This window comes from Carcharhinus amblyrhynchos, chromosome 7 (assembly GCF_965287045.1).
Source record: "Carcharhinus amblyrhynchos chromosome 7, sCarAmb.v2.hapA, whole genome shotgun sequence".
Taxonomy (NCBI): Eukaryota; Metazoa; Chordata; class Chondrichthyes; order Carcharhiniformes; family Carcharhinidae; genus Carcharhinus; species Carcharhinus amblyrhynchos.
In genome coordinates, this window is record NC_137330.1 from 46,687,113 (window position 1) to 46,708,387 (window position 21,275).

Consider the following 21,275-nt stretch of genomic DNA (forward strand, 5'->3'; position numbering starts at 1 on the left):
TATTTGGTTCACATAGCAATTTTAAAGTTACTGTATTCAGTACATTACCTTCTGCCTTTAATTGACTTACTTGCCGGGTGAGCTGGAAGCCAGCATTCAGTAAAGTTGACCTTAGTCAAGCTTCTATCCAGATAAATATAGATCCAGATTCACAATATTTGACAATTGCGGCACATAAGGGGCTATTCAGATATAAAAGATTTCCAATTGGCATTACATCTGCACCTGCATTGAATCATTTGGGTCAAATTCTACTTGGACTAGGAGTCCAATGCTGTTTAGACACTGGGTGGAAGTGTTATAAAAGTGTGAAAACTGAACTCTTCCACACCAGTTTTTCTTGACAGCTTTTCTGACAACTGGGAAATTTGTGCTGGTTGGGGGTTGGTGGTGGCAGAAGAACCCAAGTACACTGGGGAAGCTGGCTTTGGAGGGCTCGAGGGCTATTGTGCAGGCTGTCCTAATTTACTGAATTGGGAAGATTCCCTGCTTGGGTCACTGACTGTGGGGTTTGCACATTCTCCCCATGTTGATGTGGGGTTTTTTTTGGTGCTCTGGTTTCCTTCCACAGTCCCAAAGATGTGCAGGTTGGGTGAATTGGCCATGCTAAATTGCCCCCTTGTTTCAGGGGGATAAGCTAGAATAAATGCATGGCGTTAGGGGATAGGGCCTGGCTGGGATTGGCACAGACTCAGTGGGCTGAATGGCCTCCTCCTGCACTGAAGGATTCTATAAGGAGGTAACCAGAAGTTATTTTTGATTGTCAGGACTCCATAATAAAATTTGAGGCAAAGGTGCAAAAGTTTGAAACCTGCTGCTGCCAGTGCCCTTGCAGCCATGGGAATGGCCAGAAGAGCCATTGCAAAGTGTTCATGCAGATAATGCTAGTACATTTGAAGCACGCATATTTTTCATTTTGATAGACATGTACTCAATCGTCTGAAGTCAGAGAGAATAATAGACTGGATAAGATTTTTGCAAGTTTCTGTTACTCTGAGCAACTTGTTAGCAATCATGGGCCACAGTTTATTTTGCAAGAATTCACACGTTATCTAAAGAAGAAGAGAATCGAACACATCCGATCCACTCCCTTTCCTGCCACCGATAGGCTGCTGGAAAGTTTGTTCAGACAATGAAGCATGTGTCGAAGGTAACTCGTAAACAAGGATCATTTAAATGACTAAGCTAATTCCTGATGACACAGAAATACAACAGATTCAACAACCCCAAAGTTCTCCAGCATTATTCATGATAGTGTTAGTTATACATAGAATTTACTTTGCTGAAGCTGCCTAAGATAAGAGAAATTGTTGCGAGGAAACAGCCACTTCCGGTTTTGCAACCCGAGAACTGGGCTAAACAGTCTTTTTCAGAAAGATCAGAAACTAATAACACTAGTGAGAAGTGGATACCTGCCATCGGTGGCACAGTGGTTAGTGCCGCTGTCTCTCAACGCCAAGGACCCGGATTCAATTCCGGCTTCAGGTCACTGTGGAGTTTGCACATTCTCCCCATGTCTGCGTGGGTTTCCTCCAGGTGCTCCAGTCTCCTCCCACAGTCCAAAGATGTGCAGATTCAATGGATTAGCCACAGGAAATGTGTGGAATTGCAGGGAGGGGTGGGCCTGGGGCAAGGTGCTCTTTTGGAGAGTTGATACAGACTCAATAGACTGGCTTCCTGCACTCTGAGATTTCCTTGGATTCTACAGTTTTAGCACAGATAGGAGCAGTCTCCTACACGTTAAAACTTGGGATGATGTGTGGAGAAAGCACGCTAATCAACTTTTAGCAACTAGAACTAGTTTGGCAGAGACTGTTATATTTCACATTATAAATTTTGATGTTTTATTCTGTTTAATTGCAGGAACTTCTAATTTAATGGGAGTGGAAAGCATTGTGCATTCAGTTTTTCCTAGTTAGGACAAAGTCACTTTAACAGTCCAATCATTAGCATATTGGTGATGACTTTGGCTGTCAGCACAGGCAAATAAGCAGTCAAGCCTAACAGCCTTTAAACATTTTTCCAATAAAGATCTTGTTTGTTTGTATCTTTGTGGCCTACAAGCCTATCCTTTTAAATACACCATATCTGACATTTTTTGCTTTTGGATGTTATGCACTCCATATCTGGGCATCACCATTCTCCTGACAGCCATGCTTATAACTACAGATTTCTACCATTAGCTGGAGCTCTACAAGCTACATATCTTCATGCTTACAACATCACCAATGCATTTGGAAATGTGCTTTGTCATAACTTTTCATGGTCATCCACTAGGTAGTAAATTTAAAACCTATTTAGAAAATAGTGGACCAGGAATGTACAGAATGATCTCCACCCAATAGTCAGAGGAAGGTATTCAACATAGTTATGGAGCAGAAATGAGTTATGATGGGTTCCATAGTCTGCAAAACATTTTCCATGCAAATTTAAGCATCTACTGACTTTCCTGTTCTTCATGATGCTGTGAAACATAAATAGCTTCTTCAGCACCAGGACCTTAAAGCATACTTGATTTATAAAAGCAAGTTCATGAGCATTTTAAAAAGCCTAAAGCAATGCTAACATCTGGGAATTCTGCAGACGGCACCTCCCATGTTACATACTTGATTCCTCTTCATTAATGCAGTGCTGCTTTGTAGACTCTGAAAAGCAGTTGGCTGTTTAAGCCCTTGAGCTTTTTAATTTCATATACATGTTTTTGCCCCATATCCCTTTCTAAATTTAAATAACAGTTCATCATTTTTAATTTTAACTGCTCGTTACCTTAATTTCCTGCACTAGATGTGGAAAATGCGTAAGATAAATATTGTATGAGCTTGTGTTGGTTCTTTGCTACTTTATGATGTGTATATAATAAGAGTTTTAAATTGTTCTGCAGTCTGGTATTTTATTGCCTAATAGTTATTACTGTGTATAAATTTTTTTTTGAGTAGGTGGTGAACTTGCTGATGGGCATTTTATTGACGGTGGCAATAACTCACCCTGAAACAGTACCTCCAATGGACATACAATATGAAGTTATTGGAAACTATTATTCCTCAGACAGAGTAACAGGTATGCATAATATTTTATGCTTGGCTTTTATTCAGTTTGTGAGCAACTACACATTGCAATGATAACTTTTTCAGAAGCAGTTCTTATGTTATCGATTTATCTGATGAAAAGCTGTGATTGTTTCCCTCTGAAGATGTACAATGTTGGTGAATTGTTTGTTAGTCCAGTACCATAAAATAAAATAAATAATCCAATATGTCTCCTGTTCCAGTAACTTTTATCTTCTGTGGGGTGACTGACAATAACTTGGCATCCACTGCCTTTTGGGTGAGAGAGTTCAACATTCACCCAATATGGAAAAAAAGTCGTTCATGGTAATACTCCTGAATGAGCTTATGCCTCTTTGCATTGAATTTTCCAACCAGAGCAAATATCTTGTATGTACTCTCCTGAATTTTTAATTTTAAACACCTCTGTTAACCATCACACTTTGAGCTGCAGGCAATAGAACCGAGGTTTAAGCAACATTTCATCAACATTTAATTAATTTTTAAGCTCAATGTTTTTTGAGTAAATCTATGCTGTACCCACTCCAAGGTGACTTTCCTTCCCGAGCTGCATTACTTTAAATGAGATCTGACCAAGGCACAATACAGCTAAAGAATAACTTCAGCCCCTTTTGTATTTTGATGCTTGTAAAGCAAAGGCTCGCATTCCTTTAGCCTTGTTGTATGCTTGTGTATTGGACTTGATACAATCCTTCTCATCTTCAACTTCAAGATGTCTCGACACTTTTTACAACTCTAAATTTAGAACATACAACAATTTGTAAACACCAATCTCTTGAATAGCAATGACCTGATTATCTGTTTTAATGATCTTGGTAAAGGGATAAATGTTGGAATTGGCTTGGGTCACCAGGCAGAGCTTCATGATTAATGCACAATTGTTATGAGATTTATCCACCCAAGGGACAGACCCAGGTCACAGCTTAATATCTGAAAGATGGCATCTTCAGTGGTGAAGCATCCACTCAGTATTGGACTGGAGTTAGATCTAATGGTACAAATGTGGAGTGAAACTTAATCTTTAGATTTCAAGGGAAACCCCAGCTGCCACCTATTTCATAAGTGGTGAATCCCATTTTAAATGTATTAACAAACAAGTGAATCAGGTATAAAATATTGCAAAATGGTTGCGCAGCTGTTTAGTTGCTCTGTGACTAATCTAGTGGAAAGGTTGTACAATTTAATTTGATACAATATAATCACTTTGATATTCTAGCTGGGAGGTGGTGGGGGTGGAACTTTGGCCTTGTGTATGACAAAACATTTCATTTGTACCTGAATTACCTTGGCTAAGTACCTTTTTAAAAATCATGTAATTGCAATTTAAATTACTTTATAGGTGGCTAAGTCATCTAGTGTGCACAATGATCAGAATATTTACTGTAGATTTTATTCTGAAATCAAAATCTTTAATGAAAGATCACCAACCTGAGACAGTAACTCTGTTTCTTCTTCCATGGGTGCTACCTTGCCTGTTGGATATATCCAACATGTTCTGTTATCTTCTTTTCTTCTAAACATGATTCTCCAGCAAGAATCCTGAATATCGGTTCATGCTGGGCGCCCGGACCTCCGCACATCTCCCTATTGCTCTTTAGGGGGTAATCAGCTCCATGCAGAAAATCGGCGCAGAGCTGATTATCATATTGAAATGAGCACTGGGGCCAAAGGAGGTGAGGCACACTGGTGGGCATTGCCCTCCCAATAGGCATCAGTGGGGGGGACCCACTGCTGCCACTCTGCGAGAGAGGGAGGGAATGAGGGATATCAGGACTGGTCATCGGGGTGGGGGGGGGGGTTGGTGGAGGAAGAGTGTTTGGGGCTGCCACAGTTTAATGTAGCATCTTTGTGTGCCAAAGAAACCTGTGCACAGCAGTGCTACATTATTTCATCATTAATGTACATTTATGTAATCAGTTTAATGTACAAAAAGCATCCTATAATGCTTCAAAAAAATTCCACAGAAGCAGTTGGTTTATTCCTGTGAAAAAGAATCACGGACTTGAAATATGAACTGTTTCTCTCTCCATAGATGCTTTGATTTATCATTGTCACGTGAATTAACATAGTGAAATGTATTGTTTCTTGCACGTTATACAAACAAAGCATACTATTCATAGAGAAGGGAACAGGAGAGTGCAGAATGTAATGTTACAGTCATAGCTGAGATCAACTTAATGCAAGGCAAGTCCATTCAAAAGTCTAATGGTAACAGGGAAAAAGCTGTTCTTGAGTTGGTTTGTACATGACCTCAGACTTTTGTATCTTTTTCCCGAAGGAAGGTGGTGGAAGAGAGAATGTCCAGGGTGTGTGGGGTCCTTGATTATGCTGGCTGCTTTGCCAAGGCAGCGGAAAGTGCAGACATAGTCAGTGGATGGGAGGCTGGTTTGCGTGATGGATTGGGCTGCATTCATGACCTTTTGTAGCCCTTTGTCTTGGGCAGAGCAAGAGCCATACCAAGCTGTGATGTAACCAGAAAGAATGCTTTCTATGGTGCATCTGTAAAAATTGTTGAGTTGTAGCTGACATGCCAAATTTCCTTAGTGTTCTGAGAAAGTGGAGGCATCGTTGGGCTTTCTTAACTATAGTGTTGGCATGGTGGGGGGGGAACCAGGACAGGTTGGTGATCTGGACACCTAAAAACTTGAAGCTCTCAACCTTTCTACTTCGGTCTTGTTGATGTAGACAAGGCATGGTTTTTCTTTATGCTTCCTGACGACAATGACAATCTTGTTTTGTTGACATTGAGGGAGAGATAATTGTTGCCGTACCAGTTCATGTTCTGTCATTCCTGTACTCTGCTGCCAGACCTGCTGACTTTTCCAGCATTTTCTGTTTTTATTTGTGGCTTATTCCCGTAAATAATGCTGTGGTATACTTATTGGAATATATTTGAGAATTTTAGCAAATTATTTTGATCTCGGTCACAGTGAATTCTACTTAAATTAGCAAGATGAAATTCAGGCTCTAGTGTCTTGTGTGATTTGGACTGGGATCAAAAGAACCCAGGTGGAGACAATCCCCAATCAGATTGTGCAACTGTTCATTTAGGAAGGTACACTTAGTGCAGTTTGGGGATATTGAAAAATTGGAGGAATTGGTAATGAATGCAGATATTTCTCAGCTTTATCAGTATTTGGAGTGCTTTGAAGTAACTTTTATGCTGTGGACAAAAGTACTTGTATGCTTTGCAATATTCTTTGCTTATTCTTTCCCTTGTTGACGATGTAACTTATTTTCAGCAGGAAAGGAAAAATAACATTTTGCAGTATAGAATACCTAGTTTTAGAGAAGCAACTTGTAAATGTGGGTGATGAATTCCCAAACATCCTTATGTTCTTCATACAGAAATGTTATTTGAAGCTTAATATAATGAGTACTAATAGTTTCCCTTTTAGAGGAGGAAAATGGAATTATATATTTCTTTGGAGTGCTTTTGATCATTTTCTGAGAAATTTACAGCCTAATCTTGATGTTTTAAATTGTTGAAGACATTTAGCAGCTGTATCTGTGGTATTTAGTGACTAACTTTTCCTCCATTATGAAATTCTGTTAGGGCTCCTAACAATCTAATGAAGCCTCAAGTATACATGTGTGAAGCTTGAATGATATTTTTCAAAATTAGATGTACTCAACCAATTGAATAAACTCCTTGTCGTTAATATTTTATTTCATTTTTTTTCCCCCTATAGAGAACGCATGTGTTGGCTTTACCATCTCACTTCTGATGTTTACTATTAGTGCCATGTTGGTGTATGGTGCTGTCACTGTAAGTACCTTCATTACTTTGAAAGAGTTACTTGTTCTTGCATATAATTGCCAAATATGCAACTTTTTCTAAAATGTTTTTTGCTTTTCCGTTTCGTCCAGCATCGTGGAGGATGGCTGATTCCATTCTTCTGCTACCTGTTGTTTAATTTTGCACTTTCGTGCCTTGTTGCTATCAGCTCTCTCACCTACGTGCCTAGAATCAAGGACTATCTGGACCAGTTGGTAAGCTCTAGTTAAAAGTCAATTTTTGTAATAGTTGAGAAGTATTGAACTTGGGAACAGATCTTTGTGCCAGTAATCCTAACCGCTGATGTGTGCTTTCAATTGTCCTTTGTTTCACCTCCTATTATGTTGAGCTTTGAACTTGTAGTGACAAATGTATAAAGTAGCTAAGTTTCCAGCACCATTTCTAAACCTTGTACACTTAATGTTGGATGGTATTTCATTGCTTTTGGTGAAAGTGCCCTGTTGTTGGAGGTGCTATCTTTTCGATAAAATGTTAAACCATTTCAGTTTGAAATAAATGATCTGATGATACGATCTACGGAATTGTAGTGTTCTCCTTGGTGTCCTGGCCAACAATCCTGAATCTATTATCCCGTTTTTTGATGTTAGAGCTTGCTGATAACAGCAAGAGAAAATTTGGCTGGATGTAGATGGAAGACAAATGCAAATTATTTCAATTGTTGAACTGAATTATTTGCATTCAACTTTGCATTGGTCATACAGCACAAAACAGGTGTTGTAAGTGAAGTATGTGATTTATCTTAGGATCTTAATTTTTAAGATTATTGTGGTGTGGAACTGTTTATTTAAACGTAGGATAAAAGAAAGTCATGTGAGCTATGTTGTCACCTGTCTGACCATAAACCTGGGTAGTTCAGTAGTTAGTTCGAACTGAGAAAGGAAGAGACCAAATGTTAACTCTTGGCTGTTTTTATGTCCACAATCAAGAGATCTTGGTCTCCTAAAACCCAGAAAGATGTCAGTATCAAATCATAAATAGTTGTGCTGGAACCTGTCCCTTGGTTTCTAATATGCAAAGCAGTGATAAAAGCTAAACAACATTTCTGCTTGGATACAGCTTTGATGTTTCCCAACACCATGGAGAGGAGAGCAGTAGTCATTTTGTAGTCAGATTTCTTGTTTCCCTGTGGTATCTCAAGTTGAGTTGCTGCTTGATCCTTGGTGACCTGTTGCTATCTGAGAACTGGGGAATGAAAAGGTAGATGTTAGCCTGCAGCCTAAGCAGTGGAAGTACTGACTGGATTGTTCACCATGTGAAACGTAGATGAGAGCTTATGCCAATTTTGAAAAACCTAGTTTGTGATGAGTTAAAACAAAAAGCTGGTGGGTTTGCTGAAGTTAGGCTTGGCTGCAGAAGGAGCAAACATGAACTTGAGAGCAACAACAAAATTGTTGTCCCGTCAGTAAAAATAAAAAGGGGCAAATTCTGCTGGGCTATTTAAAATACAAGTTGCCTACAAGAGTGGGGCTAGAGTTTAGTAGCTCTTTGTCTTTAGTCATTGATTATAGTAAAGTCTCTTTTGACATGTCATCCTTAGCTGATAATTGAGCATTTAAATTTTGCTTTAAACCATTACCGACCAGTTTGTACATCGAATTTTTACCACAGGTCTTGCAGCCAGACCAGTTCATGTAGGTGTTCATGTTTCACTCAAGCCCCCCCCGCCCATCTTCTGATATCTAAATCTATAATTGACTGTCTATTCCCTTCTGCCTCATACTTGTCTAGCTTCCCCTTAAGTGCATTGATGCAATTCACAAGAAATAGGTGGAATAGGCCATCAAGCCTACTCTGCCATTTGATACGATTATGGCTGATCTATGCCAAGTTCAACTTCTTTTCTGTGCCATTTCCCCATAGCCCTCTGTCCCTTGATCTATCAAATATTTATCCACCTTCACTTTAAATACTTTGATCCAGCTTCCACTACCGCTTTGGGCAGAGAATTCCAGAGATTCATCACCCTCAGAAGAAATTTCTTCGCACCTCAGTTTTAAATGATCAACCTTTTTGCATTGTAGCTATGTCCCCTTGTTCAAGATTCCTCATTAATGAAAACATCTTGCCATCTACCTTTTCAAGCCCCCTCAGAATCATATGTTTGAATAAGGTCACCCCTCACTCTTCTAAACTCCAAGAAATACGGAATCAGACTGTTCAGTCTTTCTTGATAAGACAACCCTCTCGTTCCAGGAATTAGCCTGATGACTCTCCTTTGGACTGCCTCCAATGTTGCTATATCATTTTTTTTTGGGATAAAGGAACCAAAACTATACATAGTACTGTAGGTGAGGCCAGATCCAATACATAAGAACATAAGAACATGGAGCAGGAGTAGGTCATCTAGCCCCTCAAGCCTCACCCGCAATTCAATAAGATCATGGCTGATCTGTTGTGGCTCAGTTCCACATTCCCACCCTCTCCCCAATACCCTGTACAATTGCAACAGAACCTCCCTATTTTTAAACACCAACCCCTTTTGTAATATCCAAAATGCCATTTGCTGCCTAAACTACTTGTTGGACCTGCCTGCTAACTTTTTGTGATTCATGCACCAGAACACCTAAATCCTTGTCTACTTCATTCACTTGTAGTCTCGCTCCATTTAGATAATCTGCCTATTGAAGTGCATGATGTCAGCCTTCCCCACATTAAACTCCATTTGCCAGGTTTTTGCCCAGTCAACCAATCAAGCTAGATTCCATTGCACAATCTCAATATCCTCATTATAACCTGCCCTTTTGCATAACTTTGTATCGTCAGCAAATTTGGAAACCTTGCATTCTGTTCCTTCCTCCAGGTCATTAATGTAAATATTGAACAATTGTGGGCTAAGAGTTGATCCCTGTTATACTGCATTAGTTACATCTTTCCACTCTAAAAAGAACCCATATATTCCAGAAAATGCTGGAAAATCTCAGCAGGTCTGACAGCATCTGTGAAGAGAGAATAGAGCCAACATTGAGTCTAGATGACTTTGCCCACAAATGCTGTCCAGACCTGCTGAGAATTTCCAGCATTTCCTGAATCTGAAACAGAAACCAGAATCTGCAGTATTTTGTTTTTATCCATTTATTAGCAATCCAGGCTAATACACTTCCTCTAATTCCATGGGCTTTTGCTTTAAGCACCAGCCCTTCTGTGGCACAAGAGCCAATGGTCCAGTGGTATTATCACTAGAGTATTAATCCAGAAACTCACTAATATTCTGGGGACCCAGGTTCAAATCTGGCCATGACAGATGGCAGAATCAGAATTCAGTAAGAGTCTACTGATTGTGAAAACATTGTCGGAAAAACCCATCTGGTTCACTAATGTCCTTTAGGGATGGAAATCTGCCATCCATATTTGATCTGGCCTACATGTGACTCTCAACTGTCCTCTGAAATGGCCTAGCGAGCCACTCAATTGTACCAATCGCTATAAAGTCTCAGCAAAGAAATGAAACTGGAAAGACCACCTGGTATCAACCTAGGCACCGGAAAAGAAAATGGCAAAACAAACAGCCCTGTTGACCTGCAAAGTCCTCCTTGCTAACATCTGGGGGTGTGTTAAAATTGGAAAAGTTGTCTCCCAGAATAGTCAAGCAACAGCCTGATATAGCCATTCTCAACGAATCATACCTTACAGATAACACCCTAGACACCACCGTTACTATTCCTGGATATGTTCTGTGCCATCAGCAGGACAGACAGCAGAGGTGGCAGCTCAGTGGTATACAGTTGGAAGGGGGTCGCCCTGAGAGTCCTTAGCATCGACTCTGGACCCCATGAAGTCTCATGGTTTCAGGTTAAACATGGGTGTGGAAATACTGGTTACCACGTACCATTCTCCTTTTACGGCTGAATCAGTATTCCTCCGTGTCGACAACACTTGGTGGCAAAAGTGAAAAATATACTCTGGGTGGGTGATTTCAATGTCCACCACCAAGAGTGGCTCAGCAGCTGCACTACTGATTGAGCTGGTCCAGTCCTAAAGGATATAATAGCTGGATTGAATCTGCAGCAGGTGGTGAAGGAACCAACAAGAGGAAAGTACATACTTGACCTCATCTTTATCAGTCTGCTGGCTGCAGATGCATCTGTATGAAAATATCAGTAAGAATGACCTTGTGGAAACAAAGTCCTGTCTTCCCATTGAAAATAACCTCCATTATGTTGTGTGGCACTATCACCATACTAAATGGGACAGACTTCGAACAGATCTAGTAACTCAAGATTGAGCATCCGCGAAGTGCTGTGGGCCATCAACAGCAGTGGAACTGTACTTCAGCACAATCTGTAACTCATGGCCTGGCATATCCCCCACTCAATTAACCATTATCATCAAGCCAGCAGATCAACTCTGGTTCAATGGAGAGCGCAGGAGGGCACATCAGGAGCAGCACTAGGTGTATGTAAAAATAAGGTATCAACCTGATGAAGTTACCAAACAGCACTACTTTGCCAAAGGGCATAAACCTCAAGTGATAGAGCTAAGCAATCCCACAACCAGTGGCTCAGATCTAAACTCTGCAGCCCTGCCACATCCAGTCATAAATGGTAGTGGACAACTAAACAACTCACTGGAGGAGGAGGCTTCACAAATATCCCCATTTCCAATAATGGAAGAGCCCAGTACATCAGTGCAAAAGATAAGGCTGAAGCATTTGCAACAGTCTGCAGCCAGAAGTGCCAAGTAGGTGATCCAGTGGTCCCCACATCTCAGATGCCAGCTTCTAGCCAATTCAGTTCACTCCACGTGATATCAAGAAATGGTTGGAGGCACTGGATACTGCAAAGATGATGAGCCCAGTGATAACATTCTGGCAATAGTGCTCCAGAACTTGCCATCCCCCAGCTAAGCTCTTCCAGCATAGTTAGAACATTGCAGAGATACTGGTATTGGACTGGGGCACAGTAAGAATCTCAACACCAGGCTATCCAACCTATTTATTTGGTATTACAACATCACTACAGTCATTTGTCCAAATACAGACAGAAGAACTCAATTCCAGAGGTGAGGTGAGAATGATGCCCTTGACATCCAAGGCCACGTTCAACAGTGTGGCATCAAGAAGCCTGAGCAAAACTGGTATCAGTGGGCAAACTCTCCACTGGTTGGAGTCATACCTAGCACAAAGATGGTTGTGAAAGGTCAGACATTTCAACTCTGGCATCTCTGCAGGAATCCCTCAGGATAGTGTCCTAGGCCCAACATACTCAATCTCTGATGTGCTCTTGTAGCCACGGTATTTAATTTCTGGTCATCAATAATTGCCAGGATGTTGATAGTGGGGGATTCAGCGATGGTAATATCATGGGGTGATGGTTAGATCCTCTCTTGGAGATGGTCACAGTTTAGCATTTCTGTGGTGTGACCATTAGGCCAAGCCAGGATATCGCCCAAGTCTTGCTCCATTTTGACGTGGACTGCTTCAGCATCTGAGGAGTCATGAATGATAGTGATCATTGTGCATTCATCTCTTCTGGCCTTTATAATGGCAAGAAGGTCATTGTTGAAACAGCTGAAGATATTTGGCTCCTCACCACTACCCTGAGGAACTCCTGCAGAGATGTTCTGGGTGATGGCAAGTTTTTCACATTCCTACCACTCTTTTGGGTAAAGTTTTTTTTTAATTCCCTGTTGGATTTTTTTGGTGACTCTTGGTGTCAAATTATGCTGTCCTCCACAATAGGAAACATTTCTCTGTATTCACTCTTGTAATGTCCAAATTATGTTAGGGGTTGTGAGTTTTAACAGAAAAAGAAAATACTTGGTTTGCACAAACACACAAGTTTTATTGAAGAGCTGCTGTCTGTACTGCTTCAGAATACAAAACTGAAAGTAAAACAGCAGCCCGAGTGTTATCAAATCATGTTATCAGCTCTAATGTATAAGAACTATAAACAAATATATTAAAACTTTTCATTAGTTTCAGACCCCTATTAGGTGCTAAGCCTTTTTTTGCAAGAGATTCATCCTGTCAATTCTTTTTTGATATGTATCCACACATTTCATCCTTTATAAACTATCCCAGCATTATGTCCAGTGCCACTAGCGAGGCTACAGAGAAGATTGCCCAGGTTAAGGCATTTGAGCTAGAAGGAGAGACTGGACGGGCTTGGATTGTTTAAGAGCAGAGAAAGGGATAAGATTGAGGGGTTTGGACAGGGTGACTAGGAAGCAGCTGTTACCCTTAGTTTGAGGGGTTAGTCACGAGGGGGCATAGTTTTAGGGTAAGGCTCAGGAGATTGAGGGGATTCTGAAGGGTGGTGGGAATCTGGAAAGTACTGCCAGAGGAGACAATGGAGGCTGGAAGTATTTGGATGAGCACTTGAAATATCATAACATTCAAGGATATAGAACAAGTGCTGGAAAATGGCATTTGCATGCCTGTAGTAGTAGTTATGGTTGGTCCAGACTCAATGGGCCAAAAGGTCCTTTTCTGTGCTGTACAGCTCTATATTTTTAAAATATGGTGACCAGAACTGCACAGTGTCTAACCATAGTTAGTACAATTTAGAAGAACTTCAATACTTTAATTTTAGTCCTCTGGTTGGCTGATTTTATATGGCCTCGTTAATCAGTAGTGCAGCTTTTAGTGAATGATGTATTTGTACTTCAGGATCAGTTTTTGTTCCCCTACCCCACCTAGACTTCTTCCAAATAATAAACAACCAATCCTATTCTTCCAAACTGTACTATCTCAGATTTGTATTGAACTTAATTTACCTATCAAATTTGATTGACAAGCTGGTGGATATTGCAGTTATATTATTTATCACATGTTTTCAGTTAATTAAATGTTAAGATGTGCTAAAAGTCTGAACTACTCTGGGTTAATATTCCAAATGTACAACATGAATGTTGCATTTTTTTTGTAAACAGCCTGACTTCCCTTACAAGGATGACCTCCTTGCTTTGGACTCCAGCTGCCTTCTACTGATAGTCCTGCTTTCTTTCACCATTATTATAACTGTTAAGGTAAGCAATAGAAATGAAACCATAGCAAAGTTTGTGGCTTGAATGTGTATGACTTATTGAGTAAAAAATGGTCATGTCTAAAACTTGTCATAATTTCCATATTTGATTGGGGAACAAATGAAAAACTTGAAGCACAAACATAAATATAGAAAGATACTTATAGGGAAAAAATTGCTGCTTTTAAAAGCACACTTGCCAAAACAGCTTGCAAACCTAATCATTACAGTTATAAGTATCATTCTCTAAATATACTATCATATTCTGTAATATTCACTGAAGAAAAAGACCCCTCATAGTGACTGGTACAGTATTACATCCACTAAATATGGCTATCTTTTTCAAGATGAGCATTTTTTTAATTAGACTTGATTTTGGTGCAAATCTTGTTAACACTTAGTCATAAAGTAGACATATTTAAATATTTAAGTCACCAATCTGTTTTACTTCCTTGTTGTGGTTAACATTTTATTTTCCCAGTCAACTAAAAATGTTTAAACTCTTCTTTCATGTTACTTTTCTGTCTGATTTTTCTTTTTCTTTCTCCCAATAGTATTTGGTTATCTGATAATTTTCCACCATCTCATCTTTTTCAAAAAGGAAGTTACTTGTTTAAAATGATGTGCAAATGAAATTGTAAATTAACTCAAACTTGGATCCACAATTTGTTTATTCTCCCTTCTCAAATGATAAATTCAACCTAGGTGCCTCGGTACAACTTTTTCATTTCACAGTCTGAGGATGTAAGATAGACTGTTTAGGACAGAAATGAGAAATTTCTTCACTCAATGTGATCAGTCTGTGGAATTTGCCACCACAAAGTAGTTGAGACCAAAACATTGTATGTTTTCAAAGAATTATAAATAGCACTTGGGGAGAAGGGGATCAAAGGATATGGGGGCAGGGGTGATGAAGTGGGATCAGGCTATTGAGTTGGATGACCATTGTGAATGGTGGAGCACGCTTGTAGAGGCAAATGGACAACTCTTCATATCTTATGTTTCTATGATATTCTCCATTTGCCTGCTAAGGAGATGTGTAGCAAACAGTGTATGTCCTCACCTTATTTCATCTCCCTTTACACATTCAACACTGTCAACAGAGCAGAATTGTGCAAGATTTTGGGGGAAGTTAGCTGTCTGCCAAAACTGCTGTCTCATCTCCTTTCATGACATCTTGCACTTCATGTGATGCAGTTTGAGGGCTCTACATCTGACAGTTTCATAAGAACATAAGAAATAGGAGCAGGAGTAGGCCATCTAGCCCTTCGAGCCTGCCCCGCCATTCAATAAGAACATGGCTGATCTGTCGCTGCTCAGTTCCACTTTCCCGCCCTCTCCCCATAACCCTTAATCCCCTCTCTTATCAAAAACCCATCAACCCACGTCTTAAAAATATTTAGCGAGGCAGCCTCCACCACTTCAACGGGCAGAGAATTCCAGAGATTCACCACCCTTTGAGTGAAGAAGTTCCTCCTCAACTCCGTTCTAAACCGCCCCCCTTTTATCTTGAGGCTGTGCCCCCTAGTCCTACTGTCTTTTTTGAGCAGGAAGAGTCTCTCCACCTCTATTCTATCCTATCCATCCCATTCATCATCTTATACGTCTCAATGAGATCTCCCCTCATTCTTCTAAACTCTAACGAGTACAAGCCCAGTTTATTCAGCCTCTCCTCATAGCTCAACTCCGGTATCAGCCTAGTAAACCTCCTCTGCACTCCCTCCAAGGCCAAAATATCTTTGCGCAGGTGCGGCGCCCAAAACTGCACACAGTACTCCAGCTGCGGCCTCACCAATGCCCTATACAGCTGCAGCAAGACCTCCCTACTTTTATATTCAATCCCCCTCGCTATGAAGGCCAGCATCCCATTTGCCTTCCTGACCACCTGCACGTGCAAGCTGGGTTTTTGCGACTCATGCACAAGGACCCCGAGGTCCCTCTGCACCGTCGCCTGCTGCAGAATGAAGTGAAATGGCTACATTCTCCCCCCACTCGTATATGCTTCTCCATACTCCCTCTGTTATCTTCACTGGAGCTTGGAAGGGGTCAGCAAACTGTAATAAGCAAAGACAAAAAACATGTTGCATCTTGATCAGGGAACTCCTATGTTGATGCTACACTGGTTGCCCACATGGAAACTTAGTTACCAAGATTTATGGACTTTCTCCATGTCTGTAACTTGTTCTCCCTAATAAGCATCAAGAAAATCAAGGTCATGGGACAATGTGGTGCACCTCTGACCCTGATGTCTCACACCAACACCTTCTTTGAAGTGATTAGCAAATTTGCTACCTCGGGGCCCATGGTGAGACAATTTGTCGCTTGTTGCAGTCCTTGATACATGAGTAGGGAAGGCATCACTGACTCATGACACGTGCATGGGATAACAACAAGCTCAATCAAACTGTTTTTGTAAAGCCTGTGTTCTCAATTGCTTGCTGTATGACAAAGTTCCCAAGTTTGTTAATATTCATCAAACACAGGCTGTTGCTTTGCCATGTACCAAATGACCACATGAAAAGTGAGGTTGATGGAGCCAGAAAAGAGTGGAACACCCAAAGCTCTGCTTCAGAAATGCTTGGTAATGTGACAAAGCACCTAAACATCGATTAGTGCACCAGCTGACAAAGGGAAAAGGTGACACCACCTTTGGGCTTCCGTACATCACCATGATAACAAGTAGCTCCAGGCATCAATGCACAGTGACACCAGGAAGTTTCATCTGCAGCACTTCTAGCAGAAGCTATCCCTCAAAGATTGGCCTTTTCAGCCATCAGCAAAGATCACCATACGAAGAAACCCTAACTGTCTGCTACTTCTGTGTCATCGTTCATAGCTGAAAGTATGCTACATCCACTGCCAAAACCTTTTAAAGCAAAGTAATGCTTGCTCAAGGAGTACAGCTTTTTAAGTCAGTGTCAAAATGCACCTGGGTCTGCTCAGCCCAAAAAGATGGTAACCAGCAAGTGGTGGAACCTGTAGCTTCACTGCTGGCTGACAGGTCCAAATCACTGGATCCACATCATAAACATGCATTCTCTGAGCAATTGTGTGATCATATAGAAGAGTATCACTGATTTTTCATTGTTTTCCCCCCTTGAAAGTTCTCTCAATTTCCCGTACAAGGTCATTATGAAAAAGTCTTAAAACGCATTGACACCAATGTTCTAATTGCTGTAGCTTTGATCCCTTATTGTCTGACCAAGCACAATTAATTAACTTTATTAAAACCTGATATAGTGTTTGTAAAAGCAAATGAAAGCCCATTTAGCACCACTATTGTCTCGTATAAACTTGCGATATAAGCACAAAGTGTTTTAATCTTTTTATTTTTTGTATTAATTAAAACAGCTAATCAAGTACATATAATTTTATTTTACAGGCTTACTTCATCAACTGTGTTTGGAATTGCTACAAGTACATCAACAATAGGAACGCACCTGAAATAGCTGTGTACCCTGCATTTGAAACACCTTTACAGGTATGTAAAAATACTGTAAGTTGCAGATATCCAATAGAGATGGAGATGAAAGAGTAACTTCACTTCATTTTCCCCTTTTTCTCTTTTAGTACGGCTCTGTTCTCATGTTATGGTGTCTGACTTTTTATCAAATATGCACTATTCAGAAAGTGACAGCTAATATTGTAGTGCTGCTTTTGAGAAAATGCTGTGGTTGTAATTTTCAACAGACTTGAAGCAGCAACTTTTTAAAACTTCTGGCTAAGAAGTAGTCAAATCTATTAGTCCAGACTCCAGGTCAAGGGATGAGTTAACAGCTGTTTCCAATTTGGTTTGCAAAACGTCTTCATTTGGAGAAGAGTATGGATTTTTAAATGAGTATAGTGTAATTTCTAGGACATTCCTCCTTGTAGATTTTGTTTTCCAACACTGATCAAATGTGATTGTGAAGTTGATGAATTTTAGCTGAGCTGTTACAATTCTTGAAGTGGAAGTAGCTAATTGGCACAATGTCAGATCTTTAATGCAGTCTGCTCAGTAGTGAAGATGCATTGCCTGATTGGGTACCACTTGAGTTTCAAGTGATGTGTTGACTTTATAGCACAATTTTAACAAGTGCCTTGCCTAAAGCATTCTTTTAACCCAAGTTTTGTTCACTGCCGTAACACTGAACGCATACAACCTTGTCCCCAAAAAAGAGAATTTGTGCAATCACTTGCCATTGATAAAACTTTTATAACATGGCCATATTTTCCTCTGGATGTTTTCCAACAAAAGTAAAGTTTATAATCATTCTAGACCTGGTTCTGTAGCTAGTGAGGTATTTAGTCTGCCATCTACATCATAAATTGGTTTCCTAATGATTCTAAATAGTAGTGTGATACAATTCAGTGCAGTAAAGTATTTCAGGAGTTCAGTCTGCTGTTCCATAGTTAAACCTTTCATGTTTAATTTGTGGATTGAGTCCCCATGCTCTTCTCTTCTTCCTTCTCCTTTCTTCTTTCTTTCCACCCATCCCTCCCATTACAACCTATGGCTCAAATAATTAACTTGTATGTCATTGTCACCTTTTTGAATGCAATTCCTGCTATTGCTATAACAAATATTTCTTGAAATGCTTTAGACAACTGTGCCAGTGAGCAAATTAATAGGCTGCATGTCACAGCCTCAAGAAACACTTTTTAAAATAAAACCCAGGGCTGACTGCGACAAAAATACTTTCAGTTAAATCAATGCTTATATAAAAAGAAAGCATCTTTGGATTTGTCAATTGATTTGAATTGTCCAGTTTAAGCAGAGCTGGTTTTAATCACCTGCTTTCTACTTTGTACCCAACTCCAATATGAAGTAAAAAAGCTCCAAACAAATCAAAGTCCTGCACGGCACAGTGGTTAGCACTGATGCCTCACAGCACCACAGACCCAAGTTCTGTTCGGCTATGGGTGAATGTCTGTTTAGAGTTTGCATGTTCTTCCCGTATCTGCATGGGTTTTCTACCGCTGTCCAAAGATCTGTAGGTTGGATGGATTAGCCATGGTAAATGCATGGTGATGTGGGGGGTGCAGGTGGACATTTTGATGCTATTTCGAAGAGTCAGTGCAAACCTGATGGGCTGAGTGGCCTCCTTCTGCACTGTAGTGATTCTGTGGTTTAAAAGGCTGTTTTCCAGCCAACTGAAAATCGCAATTCTTAGAAGTGAAACGTAACACGTGGCTGAATCTAAGTATTGATTGGTAACTCCAGGAGTTACCACACTTGTTTGTTCAAGTAAAGTTATTTACAACTTTAACAGGTTATATTTTCTATCTGCTTCCTCGCTCTTACTGTTTGCTGTTTTCAAAGGCAGCAGTGTGACAAATGGTAACTTTTTTATTACACTGTTCTCAACAAGGTACTTTGGATATTTACTGTTGTACTTTATTTTCATCGATGTCAATTGAACGATCGTAACTTATTTTGTCTAAAGTCTGTCGTCAAGTTAATTAACTGGAAGAGAAATTGTGAATGTTTGGCTACCCGTATTGGGTATTCTTAGATTTTTTTAAGATGGCACAGCTCTAATTAGTTATGCTTGACATGTATTTTTTATTTTTTAGTATGTGCTGCCAACTTATGAAATGGCTGTGAAGATGCCAGAGAAGGAGCCACCACCACCTTACATGCCTGCTTGAACTCGATGTAAATCAATAACAAATGAGCATTTTTCTTAAATTCTGATTTACCTTGCTTTGAGACTTTGTAAGAGGTATTCTGTATTTGTGTAAACTTCTAAGTATCTAGAAAATTATATTTTGTATGTAAACTTGATTGAAACTGAAAGCCTTGAATATGCATTTTTCTACTTCCTTAAATTACTTAACTGGGTGAGTATCTGATCTTTCTGCACCAAGTTGCAATTTTCTTTATTTCAAATTGCCTTTCATTAAAAATTATTTGGGTGTGTTTGCATTTTCATTTTCCTCATAACATCAGATGGAGATTGGAATGGTTCTTGGAATAAATACAGGAGAGAACTTGTTAACTTGAAATTTGACCATTTTGAAGTAGATAAGCAGTTAAAGCACTTGTTGGAACACAGTGCAGAACTTGGAAGTTGAAATAAATACTTAGTTTCTGCCACTAGAGGTTCCAGGTGATCTATTATTAAATGTTAATGCAACCTCCTGAGGCAGAGATCATGTACTATACAGTAGTTTTCCACTGTCCATCCAACTTTGTACTTTTTTTATTGCAAGACAAACTTCAAACTTTTGGACTTTTCAGATGGGTGAATTATGTGCATTGACAATATGGAAATATATTGTCAGATGTATGGGGGGGGGGAAGTATTTGTGCACTTCTCCTTGTGCTGTCCATTTTTTCAGATCCCTTTCAGTATAATATGTTACATTTTTCGGTAGAGAGGAAGTTGTAATGCTTAAAATTGTTGTTTTCTGCATTTTATAACTGATAACATGTAAACAATCATTTTAAGGATTGATTCCTTTATTTGTCACTTTAATCTGAAAAAAAATTAAATGTTTCATTTTATAATGCAGTTAAATTCTCTTTAAAATTTAGATTAAAAGAACTGTTATTTCCTTTCAATACCCCTATGTTCAGATTGTATAATAAACTTGCCTGTGGTTAGTATTTTTTTTAACTCTTTCATGGGACATGAGTGTCACTGGCTTGGCCAGCATTTATTGTCCATCTCTAATTATTCTTGAGGGAACGGTTAAGAGTCAATCACCTTGCTGTGGATCTGGATTCACATGTAGGCTAGATCAGGTAAGAATGGCAGATTTCCTTCTGTAAAGGACGTTCGTGAATTGGTTGTTTTTTTTAAGATAATCAGCAATAGTTTCATAGTCATAGGACTTTTAATTCCAGGTTTTTTAATTGAATTCAAGTCCCACCATCTACTATGGTGTGATTCAAACCCGGGACCCCAGAGCAGTGTTCTGAGTGCCTGGATTGTTAGTTCAGTGACAATGCCACTAGGTCACTGCCTCTCCCCTATTTATACTTTAAGATATATTTGTAAAAATCTATGGCTTTGGACTGATCTATCCCCAATAGAAAAATCTTTGTGCCTGAAAGTAGGTATATTTGCAATTTGATTAGTTTATCTCCAGCTTTTTCAAAACGAATTCTGATATTTTATTAAAAGTTTGCAGTAGATATACCCATCGATAAGTGGAATAATTTGCCATACTTTTGGAAGGAATATCTTTTTTGTTTCATGCTGTGCAGTTGTTCATCTGCAACTTGTAAAGTGCCTTCAAGGTAGTGAAATGTTATGAAGCATCAAGACCATATGGTGACTAGTGGAGTGCCCCAGGGGTCGGTGCTGGGGCCTCAGCTATTTACCATTTATATAGATGATCTGGAGGAGGGAACCGAGTGTAGGGTGTCGAAATTTGCTGATGACGCCAAGATTGGTGGAACGGCAAATTGTGCGGAGGGTGTGGAGAGTCTGCAGAAGGATCTAGATAGGCTGGGTGAAT

The 21,275-nt window shown here is 39.8% G+C and overlaps 1 protein-coding gene across 1 annotated transcript in view; it reads left to right on the forward strand.

Annotated features, from left to right (window-relative positions):
* Positions 1-20,106, forward strand: part of laptm4a (lysosomal protein transmembrane 4 alpha) — a 28,826-nt gene extending 8,720 nt beyond the window's left edge. Inside the window, exons 2-7 of the mRNA XM_080192237.1 lie at positions 2,937-3,057; positions 6,758-6,834; positions 6,936-7,058; positions 13,735-13,830; positions 17,209-17,307; positions 19,383-20,106. Of these exons, the coding sequence (XP_080048363.1) occupies positions 2,937-3,057; positions 6,758-6,834; positions 6,936-7,058; positions 13,735-13,830; positions 17,209-17,307; positions 19,383-19,457 (591 nt within the window). The 3' untranslated portion in view covers positions 19,458-20,106. The remainder of the gene's footprint in view (positions 1-2,936; positions 3,058-6,757; positions 6,835-6,935; positions 7,059-13,734; positions 13,831-17,208; positions 17,308-19,382) is intronic.
* The last annotated feature ends 1,169 nt before the right edge of the window (positions 20,107-21,275 follow it).